The sequence below is a fragment of the Melanerpes formicivorus genome, unplaced genomic scaffold (genome assembly GCF_026170545.1).
Source record: "Melanerpes formicivorus ecotype bairdi unplaced genomic scaffold, bMelFor1.0.p_v2 SCAF_10, whole genome shotgun sequence".
In the NCBI taxonomy this organism is placed as follows: domain Eukaryota; kingdom Metazoa; phylum Chordata; class Aves; order Piciformes; family Picidae; genus Melanerpes; species Melanerpes formicivorus.
The window spans coordinates 5,821,753-5,838,145 of NW_027142362.1; the positions used below are offsets into that span (position 1 = coordinate 5,821,753).

The 16,393-nt window shown below is 57.0% G+C and overlaps 2 protein-coding genes across 4 annotated transcripts in view; one reads left to right on the forward strand and one right to left on the reverse strand.

Moving 5' to 3' along the window:
* ACAN (aggrecan) overlaps positions 1 to 8,418 on the forward strand; it is a 31,359-nt gene extending 22,941 nt beyond the window's left edge. Inside the window, exons 15-19 of the mRNA XM_068144352.1 lie at positions 4,692 to 4,850; positions 5,332 to 5,414; positions 5,752 to 5,896; positions 6,536 to 6,718; positions 8,184 to 8,418. Of these exons, the coding sequence (XP_068000453.1) occupies positions 4,692 to 4,850; positions 5,332 to 5,414; positions 5,752 to 5,896; positions 6,536 to 6,718; positions 8,184 to 8,272 (659 nt within the window). The 3' untranslated portion in view covers positions 8,273 to 8,418. The remainder of the gene's footprint in view (positions 1 to 4,691; positions 4,851 to 5,331; positions 5,415 to 5,751; positions 5,897 to 6,535; positions 6,719 to 8,183) is intronic.
* A 1,864-nt stretch (positions 8,419 to 10,282) lies between these two features.
* Positions 10,283 to 14,710, reverse strand: HAPLN3 (hyaluronan and proteoglycan link protein 3). 3 transcript variants are annotated; one of them, XM_068143407.1, is made up of 5 exons: positions 14,642 to 14,710; positions 12,923 to 13,076; positions 12,091 to 12,459; positions 10,809 to 11,111; positions 10,283 to 10,650 (listed from the first exon to the last, which is right to left on the reverse strand). In XM_068143407.1, exons 2-5 carry the CDS (start codon positions 13,047 to 13,049, stop codon positions 10,370 to 10,372), a joined length of 1,080 nt encoding a protein of 359 aa, XP_067999508.1. In that variant the 5' UTR covers positions 13,050 to 13,076; positions 14,642 to 14,710; the 3' UTR covers positions 10,283 to 10,369. The 3 variants fall into 3 exon arrangements, with proteins under 3 accessions (XP_067999508.1, XP_067999506.1, XP_067999507.1); XM_068143405.1 differs by having other exon boundaries at positions 12,091 to 12,462; XM_068143406.1 differs by lacking the exon at positions 14,642 to 14,710 and adding an exon at positions 14,152 to 14,167 and having other exon boundaries at positions 12,091 to 12,462.
* Between the last annotated feature and the right edge of the window lie 1,683 nt (positions 14,711 to 16,393).

The window sequence follows — 16,393 nt, forward strand, 5'->3', positions numbered from 1 at the left end:
CTAGTGCAACTTCTGGGTGATATTAACTGCAGCACAAGTTGCCTTCTAAAGAGCTGCTAATTTTGCATTATCCTCCAGAGGAGAGTTAATAATATGTTCTAAATGAGCTTCCTATTCTTGGCACCGGGAGGCATTTTCCCCTCCTGCCTTTATTTGAGAGCTGAAGCTCTCCAAAGTGAGGGCTGCCTCTGTTCTGCATCTCATGCCACATCGCCGGCCCTTTGTTTAGCGCCGGGTAATAATAGCTGGAGTGTTGTCTTTCTCACTGGCTTGATAAGCACTCGAGCTGGCTCTGTGAATGCCTGCTCAGCCAAGCAAATAAATAGCCTGCCTCTCCGTGAGTCCCTGAGTGGCGAGGTGCCTGGCAGCTGGGGCTGCGGAGCAGGCGCCGCCTGCTTGCTGGGCAGGACCCAGCCCGCTGCAGGCCGGCTGGGGAGGTGTGCGGTGCTTTGCTCACCTCCATCTAGCTCTGACCTCGGTGGAAGTGGAGGCCTTTGTAGGACAGAAAAGGATATGAAGGAAACAGCCAAGGGTTTCATGATAAATGGGATCCTGTTTGGGTGTTTTCCTACTGCAGGTCTCGCTCCTCATAAAGCCAATGGCTTAGATGTGACCCTAGGAACACCCAAGCTGACTCACCGAGGCTCCCACAGGCAACATCCCTGCCAGTTGTGCCATTTAGAACTTGCTATTGTCAAGGGCCTCCAAGATACAGGTTTCTGGGGGAGGACTGGAAGCAGCAACACTCACTGGAGCTGTTTGAGTTTCCTGATGCTAGCTTGGTGAAGTGACTGTACTTCAGAAGGGATCCTAACCCCAGAAGGGATCCTACACCCAGAAGGGATCCTCCATCCAGAAGGGATCCTCCAGGAGGGCTGAAGAGGGATTTTTTCCTGAGGGTGTCTAGAGACAGGACAAGGGGGAATGGTTTGAAGCTGAGGCAGAGCAGGGTTAGAGTAGAGCTGAGGAAGAAGTTCTTCAGTAGCAAGGTGGTGAGACTCTGGAACAGGCTGCCCAAGGAGGTTGTGCCTGCCTCCTGCCTGGAGGTGTTGAAGGCCAGGTAGGATGAGGTTTTGTGCAGCTGAGTCTAGTTGAGAGGCATCCCTGGCCATGGCAGGGAGGTTGGAGGAGATGATCTGTGAGGTCCCTTCCAACCTGAGCCATTCTATGATCTCTGATAAGGTCACTGCCCCAAGAGCCCAACAAACTGAGAGGGAATTTGGTGGTTTTGATCATCTTGTGTTTAAAACATCTTCTCTCCAGCCATTTGCAGCGTGATTCTGGGAAGAAAAACCTGGCCGTGTCTCAGTGGTGTTTGTTGTCTGGTTGTTCCAACACTACCTAGAAGTCCACAGCCTTTCTCTAAGTGTCATATAGAAAAATATGTGTGTACAGAGAGAGATTTGTATCCAGAGATCTGGGGGTTACAGCACTTGTGTGAAATCATATTACATCCAACACCTGGAAGTGGAAATTCTCTTCCAGTGTTCTTCTCCAGCTGGGAATTTGTGGCAATGACTTTGCATGTGTGTCCCTGCTCCCTCCTCCTCCAAGGCCAGGGATAGCAACTCACAGCAGGTCTCCTGCATCTCAGAAGAGATCTCAGACACCCCAAACTTTTAGTCCACGTGGCTGAAGACATCTGAAGACTTTCCATGCCCTGCTCAACACTCTGAAGGCTCCTTTTGCCCTGCTGAACGTTCTGCTTTAGCCCTCCTGTGTGCTTTGTTCCCACTGCTACAGCCTGCTTTCCACTTCATGGAGCTGAAGGGACAAAGAAGAACCTTTCCTTCAGCTGGAGCCCCCTGCAATCAACGTGAACTGCTGCTGCCACAGCTGCCTGGAAGCTCCAGAGAGCTTCTAGAGTTGTAAACAGCCCTCAGGCTACCTCATTTTTCCTTTATGCTTTCCATCTTCTAGGAGCTCCAGGTGTAACTAATGAGCAATAGTCAGCCAAGTTCAGCTCTTCTCTTCTCCCAGGCTGAGAGCACCATCTTGTTCTGGAAAGTCTCTAAGTGTTCATTAGTGTCATGGAAACAGGAGTCATCTTTGGGTTGAAGAACCAAAGAAATCCAGAAAGCATTCATCAGAAGGGCAATCCAGAGGGGGAAATGCCTCAGAGAAGGCAGAGAAGGACTGCAGAACTGGAGTCAGAGGTTCAGCAGCCAGCTGAGGAATCAGGGCATGGCTGGCAGTGGCACAGCCTAGAATGAAGATGACAATCTCCATGCTCCAGAGCGTGAATGGATTTACCACCCACCCTCAGAAGGAGTTTTCTCCATCACTTAGGAACATTACAGAGCAAGTCAGCTTCTCACTGACGTATCAGACATCATCCCCTGAGTGACTAGACAGCCACATGCCCCTGGGGACACTGAGCAGCTGGGCCATGGTTCTGCAGGGAGACAATATCTGACCAAATATAACATGGTCAGGAGAGCACACCTTCACCCCAGGCAAACTTTCTCTGCTAGCCTGGAATTCCATGGAAGGATGCTTCAAGTGAGCCACAACAAGAGACTGTGCTTCTGACTGTGGAGATGCAGCTGAGAGAAGCCTCATTCCCTCCAGGCAGCTCCACCCCTTTGACACAGCATGACATTCTTGTCCACACCTTCAACATGCAGCAGGGGACCTACATCTTTGAGACAACAGCAGCTGACCTACTTTTTTTTCCATCAAAATGAGGTACTCTGACCTGCAAAAATCTCTCTTTTTGGTTTTGCAGGGAAACAAAAGGAGTTGGAAGTTGTTTGGGTTTTTTTCCTTCCAGCTGGTGAGAGCCTAACCCTCTATCAGCTACCTGAGAGGAAGCTCAAAGAGGTTGCAGAGTCCTCTTCACTTTGGCACAAGTAATAACATGTCAGATCTTCTTCTCCTCTTTGTCTGCACCTCTCTTTCTGCTCCCCATGAGAACACATGAAGCAGACCATAAGAAGGCTGCTCAGGATCACTGGACAGGAGCTCTGAGCAGGAATTGTGCTGTCTTAACATCCCTTTCCTACCCTAAACTAACCAGTCCCTGATTTACCCATCCCTGCTACCTGTTGCTGAAGATCCCTGTAATCCTACAAGAGGCTTTCTACCCTGCAGCTCCTTATGATCTTATGTGGTTCAAGCCAGGATTCATTTCTTCTCTTCTCTGATGTATGGGCTGGTGATGCCTTGGGGGGTATGGGCTGGTGATGCCTTGGGGGGTACGGCCTGGGAGATGCAAGATGAGAGCAGCATCCCAGATGCAGTGAGGGATGTAAACCTTCATGATTCCCATGAGGAGGACCAGCCTTTCTGTTGATGTCCAAGAGCAGCAGGACACCCTAGGCGAGCTCTGCCACCTGTGGGCACAGCCAGTCCTTGCCACCACAGCAGCCCAGGGAATGTCCCGCTCGGGTTCTGTGCCGTATGCTGTTCCATCCCCAGGCTGTGATGACACAGGGTGGAGTTCAAGCTGCTGGCAAAATGTCTTCCATCTCAAAAGACCAAGAATGTTCTCTGCTCACCTCATGCACACAATCTGCCTGCAAAGGCTAAGAATCCTTAGAGCTTCAGCTGCTTCCAGCTCACCTGTTGGAGAAGACAGAGAGTGTTTTTAACGCCTCAGCTACCAACCAGCTCTTCCAATCTCAATGAAGTGCCTGCAGCCTCCATCTGGAAGCACACCAGAAGAGTGGAGCAGAAGCAAAGACTGTGATTGAAGGTGCTGAGGGCTTTGGCCTACCAAGTTTAACACAAAAGACAAAAAGAAAGGCACTGAGTATGGAAAAACCTAACTGGAAAAGGAAGGAGGCATGAGGACTCAGGAAAAGTCCACCACTCCCAGAACATCAAGTGCCTGGGGAAAGGGTGGTAGATGGAGCATCTGAAAGGCTGAGCTTCAGCACATTTCATTCTCTGTTTCCTTCAGCCACGTGGAGCAGATGTGTGGTGCTGCAGTGCAGGCGAGCCGCTGAAGGGCTCCCCTCGTGGTGTCTCCATCTGCCTCTGCTCCCCCTCATCTGTGGCCTCATGCTGGTTTGGGTGTTTGTTTTCAATTAGTGGGGTTAACTCTGCAGTGCTGCTCAATTGGTAAAAGATGTTCTGAAAAGCTGAGACATTTTTGTGCTTCCTTAGCAGCTTCCAAGCTTTTTTTCCCCCTTGAGATTTCACTTTCTCTCTCCGCCATGGCAAGTTCCCACCTCCAGCTCTTTGCTCCCACCTTGCTAGGCTTGCTTCTCCTCCAGAGTCCCGGAACCACAGCAGCTGATGCAACCTCTGGAACCTGGGTTTGCCTCCTCTCTCTCATTTTCAACACATACCTGTGGATCCTGGCCTTCTGGATCCAGGTTTTCCAGTTTCTTTCCAGAGCAGTGAAACTCTACAAGCTAGCACAAGGGGGAAGAGAGGGATTCCTCCTTGGTTAGTTCCTGGGATCCAGGAACACGACAGAGGGGTGGAATTTGTCAGGAGTAAGTTTGTTCTTAGCATTGGTCACCTTCCTGCAGACACAGGATCTCCAGCAGAGCCTGCCCTCTCTGCCTGTGTCTTGCATGCCCTCTGATAACCTTCCCACAGGCAGCAGCACCAGGGTTTGCTCTACTGAAAGTGACCCTGTGTTGTCCCATGCCACGAGAGTGCTAAGAGGTGAACTGGAAGGCTTCCAGATTCATGCACCAACTCTCTCTCTTTTTTTATCCATTCTTTGTGTGTTTCAGACCTGGAAAACTGTGAGGAAGGTTGGATCAAGTTCCAAGGCCACTGCTACAGGCACTTTGAAGAGAGGGAGACTTGGATGGATGCGGAGAACAGATGTCGACAGCACCAAGCCCACCTGAGCAGCATCATCACCCCAGAGGAGCAAGAATTTGTGAACAGTGAGTGCTGAGGCCAGTCTGAGACTATGAAGAGGGTTGTTCACTGGAATCCATGGGCAGAATAGTCCAAGATGATGTAAAGACCACAATTTCCTCCCCAGAGATTTCTTAAAGAGCCCTCAGCCTTGAGCAGGAGAGGAACAACTGTCTAGCCATGGGACAGGAGAGCCCTTTCTCAGCTAGGACAGGTCTTCACTATTAGCACTGATATGGCTTGTTCACAAGAGGTTCACTTGATGCAGCAAGCTCAGTGACCCCTGCCCATGCAGGTGGTGGATCCATGCTCGTGGCACACTGAGTGCAGAGGGAGATGGACAAACACAGTGCAGAGAAATAAGGACAGCCAGGGGCTAGAAGGCGAGAAGGAGCCTAATGACCCAGAGGCTCTAGGGCCAGAGGAAGTTGGGATGGCAAAGAAATACTTCCAAAAAGACACTGAGGAGCCCTGTCCCATCTTCTCCCTCCTCTCTGGCTCTTCCAGGTCACGCACAGGACTACCAGTGGATTGGCCTCAACGACAGAGCTGTGGAGAACGACTTCCGCTGGTCCGACGGGCACACCATGGTGAGGCTGCAGCCCAGGCCACAGGCAGCCACTGCCTCTGGGGGGCAAGGAGGTTCCCCTCAGGTGGCAAGAGCACAGTGGTTTAAGTGCTGAGTGCTTGGGTTAGGCATTGACTAGAGGCAGCCCTGAACTTGGTAGGGCTGGCGTGGTTTCCAAGCCTCCAGTGAATCTGGCACCCCTGGGCACCATCACAGTAGAGAGAGCTGTTGGAGTAGCAGTGCTGGCAAACCATGGTGTCTGCTGGTGAGATGCATGGGCAAGGCAGCAGCAAGGGTGAAGGAAGGAGTAGGAGAGGCTTGAGCTGAGCCTTGGGCAAAGGGCTGTCCTCTCTCCACAGCAATTTGAGAACTGGAGGCCCAACCAGCCGGATAACTTCTTCGCGGCGGGCGAGGACTGCGTCGTGATGATCTGGCACGAGCGAGGCGAATGGAACGACGTCCCCTGCAACTATCACCTCCCTTTCACCTGCAAGAAAGGAACAGGTCAGCACCCTGCACTCAGCCAGCAAGGGTGGGAGGCTCAGGTGGTGACCCTGGAGCTGGTGGGGAACCCCCAGTGCCCGTGAATGTGGGGTTGATCACTGCAGAGGGTGGGCAGAAGAGGTGGGAGGAACTGGCAGTAGCATGGGCAGCTGGCAGGGGCTCTGGGAGAAAGCTTCCCAAGGGCTTGAAAATAACTAAACAAGCCACCAAGGACAAGCTCTCATGTCTTCATGCCCAGCCATACCCTGGCTGCAGCTTTGCTCCCATACAGCAGCTCCACAAGCAGCTGTTGTGATGCTCAGCTGGCTCTGCCTCTCCAGGGGCCAAGAATGAATGCCTGAGGCAGACCACTGCAGAATTTCAAGGCCCATCACAGAATTTCCATATCCCCATGCTCCTAAACTTTGTGGACAGAGGCAACCTCAAAGGGATTCAAGGTAGAACTTCTTCCTAACCTCCAGCCTAAACCTCCCCTGCTGCAGCTTGAGACTGTGTCCTCTAAGGTTTTGCGCACGGGAGAAGGAATGGCGAGGCTGTGAATGCCCAGCCTGCGCCAGGCAGGAGCTGCCTGGGTGTGAGCTTCCCATTCGGCCAGGCAGTGCTCCTCAAGCTCTCCATTTCTCTGCCCATCTCCTGCAGTGGCCTGTGGGGAGCCCCCCGTGGTGGAGAACGCCAGGACCTTCGGCCAGAGGAAGGACCGCTACGAAATAAACTCCCTGGTGCGGTACCAGTGCGACCAAGGCTACATCCAGCGCCATGTGCCCACCATCCGCTGCCAGCCCAGCGGGCAGTGGGAGCAGCCACAGATATCCTGCACCAGCCGTACGTCTGGGGCCCTTTCTCTCGGGGTCAGGGCTGAGGCAGCCCTGCAGCTGGCAGAAGGAGCTGGGAAGGAGGGGGGCGTCCTCTTGGGGTGCAGTGTTTAGCTCTGAGCCAAGCAGAAGTTGTCATCGTGGGATCGCTGACTCCCTCATGACAGACCGTGGTAGCTGGGCAGGTGTGGAGCAGGAGGGCTGGCTGGAGGGGTAGCCTAGGAGCTTGCTGCCCAGGAGGCTACTCCACCTAGGCAAGGTAGGGTAAGCTGCAGAGCCAGGAAAGAGCAACATGAGCTTACCAAGGGCCCAGGCTACTTACAGAAAGGAAAGAGAAAGAAATGGCTTCAGGAAGGGTGTTTTGGCACCACCTGCCTCAGCAGAGAGGAGGGGGGAGCTGTGGTTCCTCAGCACTGCCCTGGCATCCCCCTGCCCTGGGAGCAGAGAGGAGCCTTGCAGCAGAGGTAAGGCAGGGGACAGGGCTGAGTTCCTGACCCTCCTGCAGCTGAAAGCCTTCAGCTGATGACAGACAGCCTTCTCCCACTGGTGTCCCAGCCCACTCCCAGGCCTGCCTACACCCCGGTCCCATCCCTGCTCGCCTGCAGCTTCCCAATAATTTCATCAGCCTCAGCCAAATCACATCTGTCCAGTGGCCTCCCTGCTAGGTTCTGGTCCAGCTGGGCAATTCCTGCTAAAGCAGCGGTCCCACGGCCAGGGAAACTTGATACAGAACAAACCTCCACCCCAGGAAGGAGATGGAAGGGGGAGACATGGAGGAGGCATCTGACTGGTGACTAAGCTGCTGGTACCCTTGGTTTTGCCATGGGCCTGGAGAGCTGCAGGCTACTCCCAGTATGGACCACCAGTAATCAAGAGACCTAGGCTGTTCCAAAGCAGCTTTTGGTGCTTCCATGGACACTCTCCTGCAGTTAGCACATTGGGATGGTGCCAGCCTCAGAGGAGACCGACAGCAGACATCAGGCAAAAGCCTTGTCCCCGCCAGCCAGGGCTGTTTCCCCTCCTGTGCCCTGAGCACATCTCACTGCTGATGGATAGTTCCCTCTCTGTCCCAGGGGATGGTGGAGGGACTGGTTGGCCAGCAGGCAAGATGGGCAAGATGCCCACCCCATTAGCAGAGCTGTCCTTCTGGCTGACCACAGGGGAAGGAGGGGACAAGCATCCGCAGGGAGGATGCTTTTGCCCAGGCTTCCAGTAGGCAGCGGACACCTTCACCACAGGGTGAAGCAAAGCCCAGCTGCGGGAGGTGGGGGGGAAGGGGGACACTGAAGGGCCGATTGAGCGGGAGCAGGCGGGCTGGCGCCGGGGCGCACACAGCCGGCGGCCGGGCAGCTCCACCTGCGGCTTCCCGTGTTTGTCCAGGGAGCCGGGGAGCGGGGCGGCCAGCGTGGACAAGCAGCGTCTCTGTCCCAGCTCCTGCTAACAAGGTGCCTTTTCATCTCCTGCCTCTCCCGCAGCCTCCAACTACCAGCGCAGGCTATACAAGAGGAGCCCCAGGAGCCGGTCGAGACCCAGCAGCAGAGCCGTGCACAGACCCACCCATTAGAGAGGGGCCGGACAGACCGAGGGGAAAGAGAGCAAAAGAGAGAGAGAGTTTTAACTGAACACTTTATATTAACAGAGTCAATTTCTTCTTCTTCTCCTTCTTCTTCTTCTTCTTCTTCTTGCCTTCTTTTTTGTTTGTTTGTTTGTTTGTTTTGGGGTTTTGGGGTTTTGGGGGGGGTGGTTTGGTGGTGTTTGTTTTTTTTTTTTGGTCATATCAGGAACAGAAAAAATTCTATTCAAGACAACCCCACTTTTGTGTGTATATATATTCAACAGAAAAATTAATGTATTTGGGTTTTCCCCCAGCACCAAAGCAAAGCAAATCAGATCTCAGCATTGTTGCTAACAGCCCAGTTCCAATTAGTCAGTATTACTGAGGTTGGAAGAGACCTCAAAGATCAATCGAGCCCAACCTGCCACCACAGACCTATCTTCGAGCCTTTGGGTGATGGGGAGGGTTAGGGGAGGGGGGTGATGGGGGTGGGTTTGCAGAGGGCAGGGGGGGGGGTGGGGGTTAAGTTAAATAATAAAGATGATGATTATTTTTTGTTTTTCCTGATTTTATCCATGAACAATGTAATTATTTCTGTTATTTAATCTCTGGGGTGGACAGCACCTTTTGGGGTTTGGTTTGGTTGGGTTTGGTTTGGTTGGGTTTGGTTTGGTCTATTTCCAGAACCCTTCTCCTCCTGCTGCGTGGTGTCGGGGGTGGGAGGGGAGAGCCAAGGGGGGCTGTGGGTGGAAGGAGTTGTGAGAGGAGGAAGGCAACGGGATGCTGAGCCCCCAGGATGTGGGGGGGCTGGGGGCTGCAGCCCCTCTCTGCTTCCCCACCACCCCCACCCCCCCCCTCCATGCAGCTCAGCGCCTGTCCTGGGCCGATGCGCTCTTTCCAGGGGACCGTGCGGGGCACCAGCGTTCCCTGCACCTATTTATATTTTGGAACATATCCTATTTTGAAAGAATGATAAATAATAAAGAGAGTGAAAGCGGAAGGGGCGTGCTCTCAGCCTTGCTTATTTTGTGGGAAGGGGAGGTGTCTGCCCGGGTTGAGCGGGGATCTTCCACGCGAGGCAGCCTGGAAGGAAGGGGGAGCCCAAAGAGGGTGCTCCAGGCTACGTGGGACCTGCTCAGCCCCAGCCAGCACCCTGGGTTGTGTGGGGCGGTTTCCCAAGCCCCCAGATGAAAAAGGACCTTGAGATAGGACATGACTCCCTCTGGTCAGCTCTCACCCTGAAGGGGGTTAACCCATGTGCCTAACACCCATCGCCAGCAGGAACTGCTTCACCCTCCAGCTTCCAGTCCTGACAGCCACGGGGTTAGTTAACACTCATTAGTGAGGGAGCATTAGGAGCTCACAGGAGCTTGGGTGGAGACAGTGGTGATGAGAGAACATGCAGTCAAGGATGTGCCAGTGCTGGGTGTCCAGCCAGAGATCCCCAGATCCCCTCCTTAGCAGACCCCTTTCTCATGCTGGGACAGAGGAGACACAGCCATGTCATTCCAGGGCTTTCTCCACTGATTTATTAGATGAGGTCCAGGAAAAACACATCTTTTCACAACCAAATGCTTGAAGAAGGCACCAGAGTTTGAGTGGTGTCCAGGCAAGGAGCACATGGAGATAAGGCACTGGCGCTCCCACCGGGACAGGCACAATGGCAGCTATCGGTAGGACAGAGACAGGACTGGAACAGGAGCCAGGGTACAACAAAAGGCCCCAGTCTCTGCCTCTGGCCAAATTCAGCCTCACTTCACTTGCACCCTGCGAGCTGGAAGAGCAGGTGGGTGTCTGTAACATGCTGCCACTGTGGGAAGGGGTTCCCACTGAAGGGGTGGCAGCAGATCATGGGGATCATCCTCACACACATCCCATGTCAGGGAGGGCCCCACACTGCCCCGGCTGGCAGCTGCCCTCAGCAGCTGTGTGTGCCAGCAGCTGAGCAAGGTGTGGAAAATGTAAAGGAAAGAAACAAAATAAAACAAAGAAGCCTCCCCCCCAACCCACCTCCCCCCAGTCACCCCCAGACAGCTCTGGGAAACACCCAACACCAGGCACCCTCAGGCTTGAAACATCCTCTGGCCAAGATGCTCTCCTGGCTCATTATCTCTCCTTGTAGCAGAAGACCCCAAACCTGCCCTTGCTGGGGAAGCCAAAGCTGCGGACACCAGGCTCTGCAGGGCCGCAGTTGGCCCGGGGCTTGGTGATGGGGTAGCGGACACTGCCATCTGCCAGCCAGCCAGCGTCGCAGCGGTCCAGCCCCAGGAACTTCCAGGCGGAGTAGAGGTGCCCCACCCGGGCAATCTCAGCCCCTGCGTCCTGGCAGCTCTGCTTGGCCTCCTCCAGTGTCATCCCGGCCGGGCGCCCCAAGTAGAAAACCTCTCCTAGGGGGGAGAGTGGAGCATCAGCGCCGAGCATCATCCGGAGCATCCCCATCTAGAGCACCCCCGCCTGGAGCTTCCCCACCCGAGCAGGGTACATGGGATGCCGCCACTGGGGCGCAGCATCTTCCCCGCTCCCCAGCCGCTATCCCAGCACCCACCTCTGAGCGCAGAGGAGAAGCAGAAGGCATCGAAGCGGTGCAGGTGCCGGTGGCGGGGGCCGTAGCTGCGGATGCCCGGGGCGAGGTGCGTCCCCCCGCAGGGCTTGCGGGGCTGGCGGATGGGGTACTGCACCGTGCCGTCCGCCAGCCACCCCGCGTTGCACCAGTCCAGCCCCTCGCTCCAGGCCTGGAAGAGCTGATGGAAGTTGGCAAGGATGGCGCCCTGATCCTGGCACACTCGCTCGGCTTCGTGGAAGTTGAGCCTGTACTGCCCGTGAGGAGGCTGGTAGGGGAACACGATGCCTGGGGGCAGACCGGGGACTCAGCCAGCTCTGTAGGCAGCCCATCCACCCCGAGTCCGGCCCAGCAAGGAGCTGGAGGGGTCCCCAACTCATTTGAAATTCAGCCTCTGGGACAGGGACCACCCCAGTGTGGTACAGCCCAAGGCTCAGGCAGGCAGGAATGGGGCTGCTCTAAGAGGCACGTAGGCGCCAGCGGCGAGTTGCCAGCGACATCTGGTGGCACAGGGGCACAGAAGCATGGTCCTGGGGACGCAGGGACCACCTTCGTGGGTACAGCACCCGCACACATGGGGATGCCCAGACTATGGTAATGGGGATGTAGGAATGACCAACGGAGGGTCACATGGACCACAGTCCTAGGGACATGCAGACCTCATTCCCAAAGAGACATGGACCACCCCTGAGAGAACGGACAGACTATCGTCATGGGGCTGCACAGGCTGCAGGATCAGGGGCACAAAGGCAGCCTCACAGCCAAAGGCATGGGCAGGAGCACAGCAAGAGGGACATTTCCTCAGCCCTGAGCTTGTCAGTGGCGCCAAGGCTGAGTCAGGTCCCTCCTGCAAGTGAGCACAAGGGGCTGGAGCAGTCACCGAGGTCATGAGGACCAGTCACACAAGAGGCATGGGGACACGTAGAGCTGGGAGGTGAGGGGGTGGCTGCATATGATGAAACAAATGGGGAAGATGTGTGAGTAGAGACAGGAAATACTGCAGCCACAGGGCCATTCCAACTCTGACTCCACAACAGCATCCCCCAACATCCCAGCTGGGCAGACCCTTCTGGGCCCACTCACTGCTCAGATCCCACAGCCCCAAGCCACCACTCTCATACCAAGCATCCCAGCCCCTTTCTGCCTTCGAGTGGGCTTCCCAACAACCCCAGACCTGCTACCTGCCCCTAGGAAGGGATGCCAGGGGAAGGCCAGACTCGCTGGCTTGGGGCAGGGGTCAGGCAGGCAGTCCCTGCCATGCCCTCACCTCGCAGCTGGAGCTCCACCACGCCGCTCTCATCCTCCAGCCCATCGATGACCTCGCAGCGGTATTTGCCATCATCCTGCAGGTGCACGTCGCTGACGACCAGCGAGGCCTGGCGCTCGCCACCCTGCACCAGCTGAGCACGACCCTGGAAGTCCCCAAAGGCCATGGAGGTCTTGCCAATGGCCACCAGCACGTCCCGCTCCTTGGTATAGTCGTCTCGCAGCTTGGACCACTTGATGCGGATCTTGCGCTTGGCTGCCAGGTCAGGCTCGTAGCGGTAGTGGCAAGGCAGGGTGACGTTGGCACCGTTGGAGCTGTAGATGGGGTCTCTGGGGGTTTCCACCACCAGTTTGGCCCCGTTGAAGTAAGCTGCTGGGCACAGGGAGGGAAGGCATGTAGTGTAGGTCAGGGTCCAGAGCTGGGCAGCCTCCTCAAGACTCACTGAAGCCACTCGGCTTCCTCCCTCCCCCAACCTCCTCTTACACCTCAACGTTCACATAGAATCACACAGAATCAGCTGGCTTGGAAGAGACCTCCCAGATCATCAAGTCCAACCACTCACCCAACCCTATCTAATCAACCAAACCATGGCACTAAGCACCTCTTCATCCAGTCTTGTCTTAAACACCTCCAGGGACATTGACCTCACCACCTTCCTGGTTCCATGAGCATCACCTGAGCATCCCTGGAGCAACCCCACCTGTTCCCCAGAGCCCCACATTCCCTTCTAGAGGTGGGTCCCCATCACCTTCCAGAGACAAAGGCGACTCCAACTCCTTGCACCAACCTGCCAGTCCTTGCTTTCCACCAGCCCTGCCAAGCCCCAATGTACCTTTCTCCTGCCCATTGCCTCTGTCGTTCATGATGTTGTTGTAGTAGAAGCCATTGTAGAAGGGGTGGTAAGAGCTGCTGGCCAGCCGCAGCAGGGTGACCTCCAAGAGCAGTGGGAGCAGCAGCATGCCTGGGGAGCAAGGCTGGAGCCTGGGCTGCAAAGGGGGAAGGGGCTGTGATAACGACCCAAAATGAGCAGGAGCACCCCAGAACTGCCTGGCATGTCATGCCAGGCAGACCCCGTCACAAGGATGCAAAGAGAGAGGTGGGAAGAGCTGGTAGGACATCTTCTCTGCCTGGGGGGGGAGGTGCAGGCAACCTGAGCCCGGTCCCCAGACCTGCCCCACAACCAGGGCTCACAGTCCCCTCCATTCCCATCCTCCCACTTGGGTCACACTGTTCACCATTCATCACTGCCACCCCTTGGGGCTTGTGGGACTCCTGACCTGGAGTGAGGGGCTGAGATCAAGCCAGGGAGTGGGGAGCTGGGGGAAATGGGATACCAGAGAGTCCTTTGAACAGGGAGCACTGGGAAAACAGCACGCAGGGGGTGCAGGGGGGAGAGAAGTGGCCAAGTGCCGCTCTAAGCTGCAAGCTTGGTTTACAGAGGCAGCCGAGCGTGCAACCGTGCCGGGGAGGGGAGGGGAGGAGAGAGCTCAGGGCTGCGTCCACTGCCCCGCCATCGGACAAAGCCCGGTGGCACCCAGATGGCTTGGCCAGAGACCTCCAGCTCCCACCCAGGGCTGCTGCTTTGTGCCACAGGCACGGCTGAGTCTGCCCCCCGTGCAACACGTATCGCTCCCAAATCACGTCCCTTTGGGTGGGGGGGACGCCCGGCTGCCCCAAAGCACCAGAGACCCGCGCTGCCCTGAGCTCTGGGCACTCCGAGCGGTGCCCTGCGTGGGGCACACCCAGGGTGGCTCGCCGCGGGAGTCGCCAGCTTGCGAGCTTTGCCGAAGCCGGCAGAGGGGGCCCGGCACCCGGCGAGCCTTCGGCAGCCCCCTGCCAAGCCTGGGAGTAATCTGACATCTGTGCCCCCTGGGCAGACAGTGTTTACCAGTGCCTGCAAAGGTGCCCCAAGACGAGGGGCTGCGGAAGAGAGGGTGCTCATCCCGAGGGGGTCCAATTTGGGGTAGGGTGGTGGTCTCCAGGGACTGGGGTGTGCAACCAGCCATTCACCACCGGCTGTTTGCTCCAGAGCTCTCCTCTGTGGTCAGTGCCGCTGCTCACCTTTCTGCGGGGGGCAGCCCACACTTGCCACCCATAGAGGCATGAGGAGACGGCGCTGGAGGGCTCAGGGTGCACTCTCTTGACGGCCAGCACGGTGCCGGGTACCCGGCAGCACATGGCACAGCAGCACCAGATCCCAGAAGGCACATCCCCATGCGCTGCCCACACATGGCAGGGCAGGCTCGAGGCACCCACAGCTTCACACCTTGTTTTGGGGGGCACCAGCCCTGCCCCACCCTGTGCCCCCCAGTGCCCAACCACCCCCTAGAGCTCAGCATTGCAATGACGTGCCAGGGGGCCTGGCATCATCAGCTGCAAAGCCAATTAGCATCATGCTGCAGCACCCACCCCAGCAATGCCTGGCACCTTCTACGGTGATGCCTGGCACCCTCCACTGTGGTGCCATCCCTCCCTGCCCCACACGTCAATCAGGGTGCCCACCACCCCAGGGTGCCGGCCCTCCCCAGCCCCAGGGCTAAGTCCTACTCACTGCTGGGTGAGAGCAGGCTGCAGGCAGCGTGCAGGCAGGCTGCAGGCAGATGCACTGTGTTTAGGGCTCTTGCAGGGCTGAGAGGAAGCAGCTCCAGGGCCTGCCTCTTAAAGGGAAACACACGCCTTTCCCAACCCCCTGCTTGCAGCCCAAAGCTGGGGTGGGTGCCCCCAGCCCCCTGCCTGCCCACCATGCCTGGGTGATGGCCTTGCTGTCTGCCTACACACTACCTGCTCTCTGCCCACATGCTGCCCAGACACCCTGTCTGAGATGTGCCATCTGCCAGCATTCCCCCTGGCTTGGAGGGGAGAGGCAGGGAGCAGGGTGCCCTGCTGGGGCTGGTGGGATCCTATGATGCCTCATGCAAGGTCCTGGTGAAGCCACAGTGTCAGAGGAGAAGAGCCACCCCTTGTCCCTTGTCCCACCACGGGCATCATCCATCATCCCCAAGCAGTGGTCATGTCAAGCATACATGTGGCAGGAGCACTACAGGCATGAGTGGTTCAGCATGGGTGGGCTGTGGTGGGGGGTGGTCCATGTGCTGGCAGCACCTGCCTGTTTTGGGGGCCAGGACAGGCAGCAGAACTGCAGGGTGCAGCCTCTTTGGGATCCACTTGGGGCTGTAGGGCCAAAACAGGGACACAGAAACCGGGGCAAAAGCTTTAGAGTGCCTGGCTGCGTCCGTCTGAGGAGGCATCATCACCCCTGGACTCGGGATGAACCAGCTCCTGCTGGCACACAGCCCCACAGCCCCAGCTCTCACAGCCCCGGGTCTGGCTGTCAGGAAGGGCAGCACAGGGTTGGCACAGGCAGGGGAGGCTGGCCTGGGGATGACCAGCAGGGATAAGTAGACAGAGGAACCACGAAGCAGAGTGCGCCCTGACCTGGCGACCCACTGCCCCAGCCCAGCAGGCCGCTTCGCCCCCCGCTTTGTTGTTTTACGGCAAGGAAATGAAGCCAGGGGGCCCTGGGACGGCGTCAAGGCGGAAAGAAAACAACTGGTGCAAAAATAAACCACCTCGGGGCTGCTCGTGGGGTGAAGGGGGCCAGGACCCCTTCCTAACGGCACCCTGGCACAGCGTGCTAGGGATGTGCTCCTGTCTGCCCGCCGTCGCCGCGCTGATAGGGAGCAGCCGGCAGGGAGGCAGCGTTATCTGCCGCCAGCGCCAGCCCAGCAGCCCCCGAGAAGCCCTCACTGAGCATGGCTGTGGGACCCAGGGCTGGGGACACCGATCTTCCTTGCTCTCCTTTTCCCTGCACACCCACCCGTCGGGACCTGCCAGCCCTCCCCAGGAAGGGACACACTGGGGCTGGGCTGGCTGGGGATGCTGGAGCGTGACGCCCGGGCACGCTGCTTGCCTGCCTGCCTGGAGCAGGCTGCTCCGCAGCCCACAATAGAGGGACGATTACATCTCCCAGCACAGCGGTGTGGAGCCACTGCACTGCCTGCAGCGTGGCTGTGGGTCCCCAGAGCCCTCAGTCCTGCCTCGTGGCCAGAGGAGGTGGTGGGATGGTGTCCCAGCTGCATCCCAGTTGGCTGCATCCTGGCCACAGGTACTCCCCCTGCAGCTGCTTGCCTAAGTTGTCCATGTCCCAGCAATCCAGTGACTGGAATGGTTGCCTCCACCCCCTGAGCTGTGCAGATAGACAGAGAGACATCCCCTTTGGGACACACTGCTCCTTGGCATGGCTGCCCCATTGTTTCAGAGCCGAGGAACAAGGAACACAGTGCTCAGTGCTGCCTATGCTGCC

Coding starts and splice junctions, on each gene's coding strand:
- HAPLN3 (XM_068143405.1), bottom strand. CDS start 13,049: ATGCTGCTGCTCCCACTGCTCTTGGAGGTCACCCTGCTGCGGCTGGCC. Junction 11,112..12,090: donor GGTGGAGCTCCAGCTGCGAG/GTGAGGGCATGG, acceptor GTCTGCCCCCAG/GCATCGTGTTCCCCTACCAG. Junction 10,651..10,808: donor CTTCTCCTCTGCGCTCAGAG/GTGGGTGCTGGG, acceptor TCTCCCCCCTAG/GAGAGGTTTTCTACTTGGGG.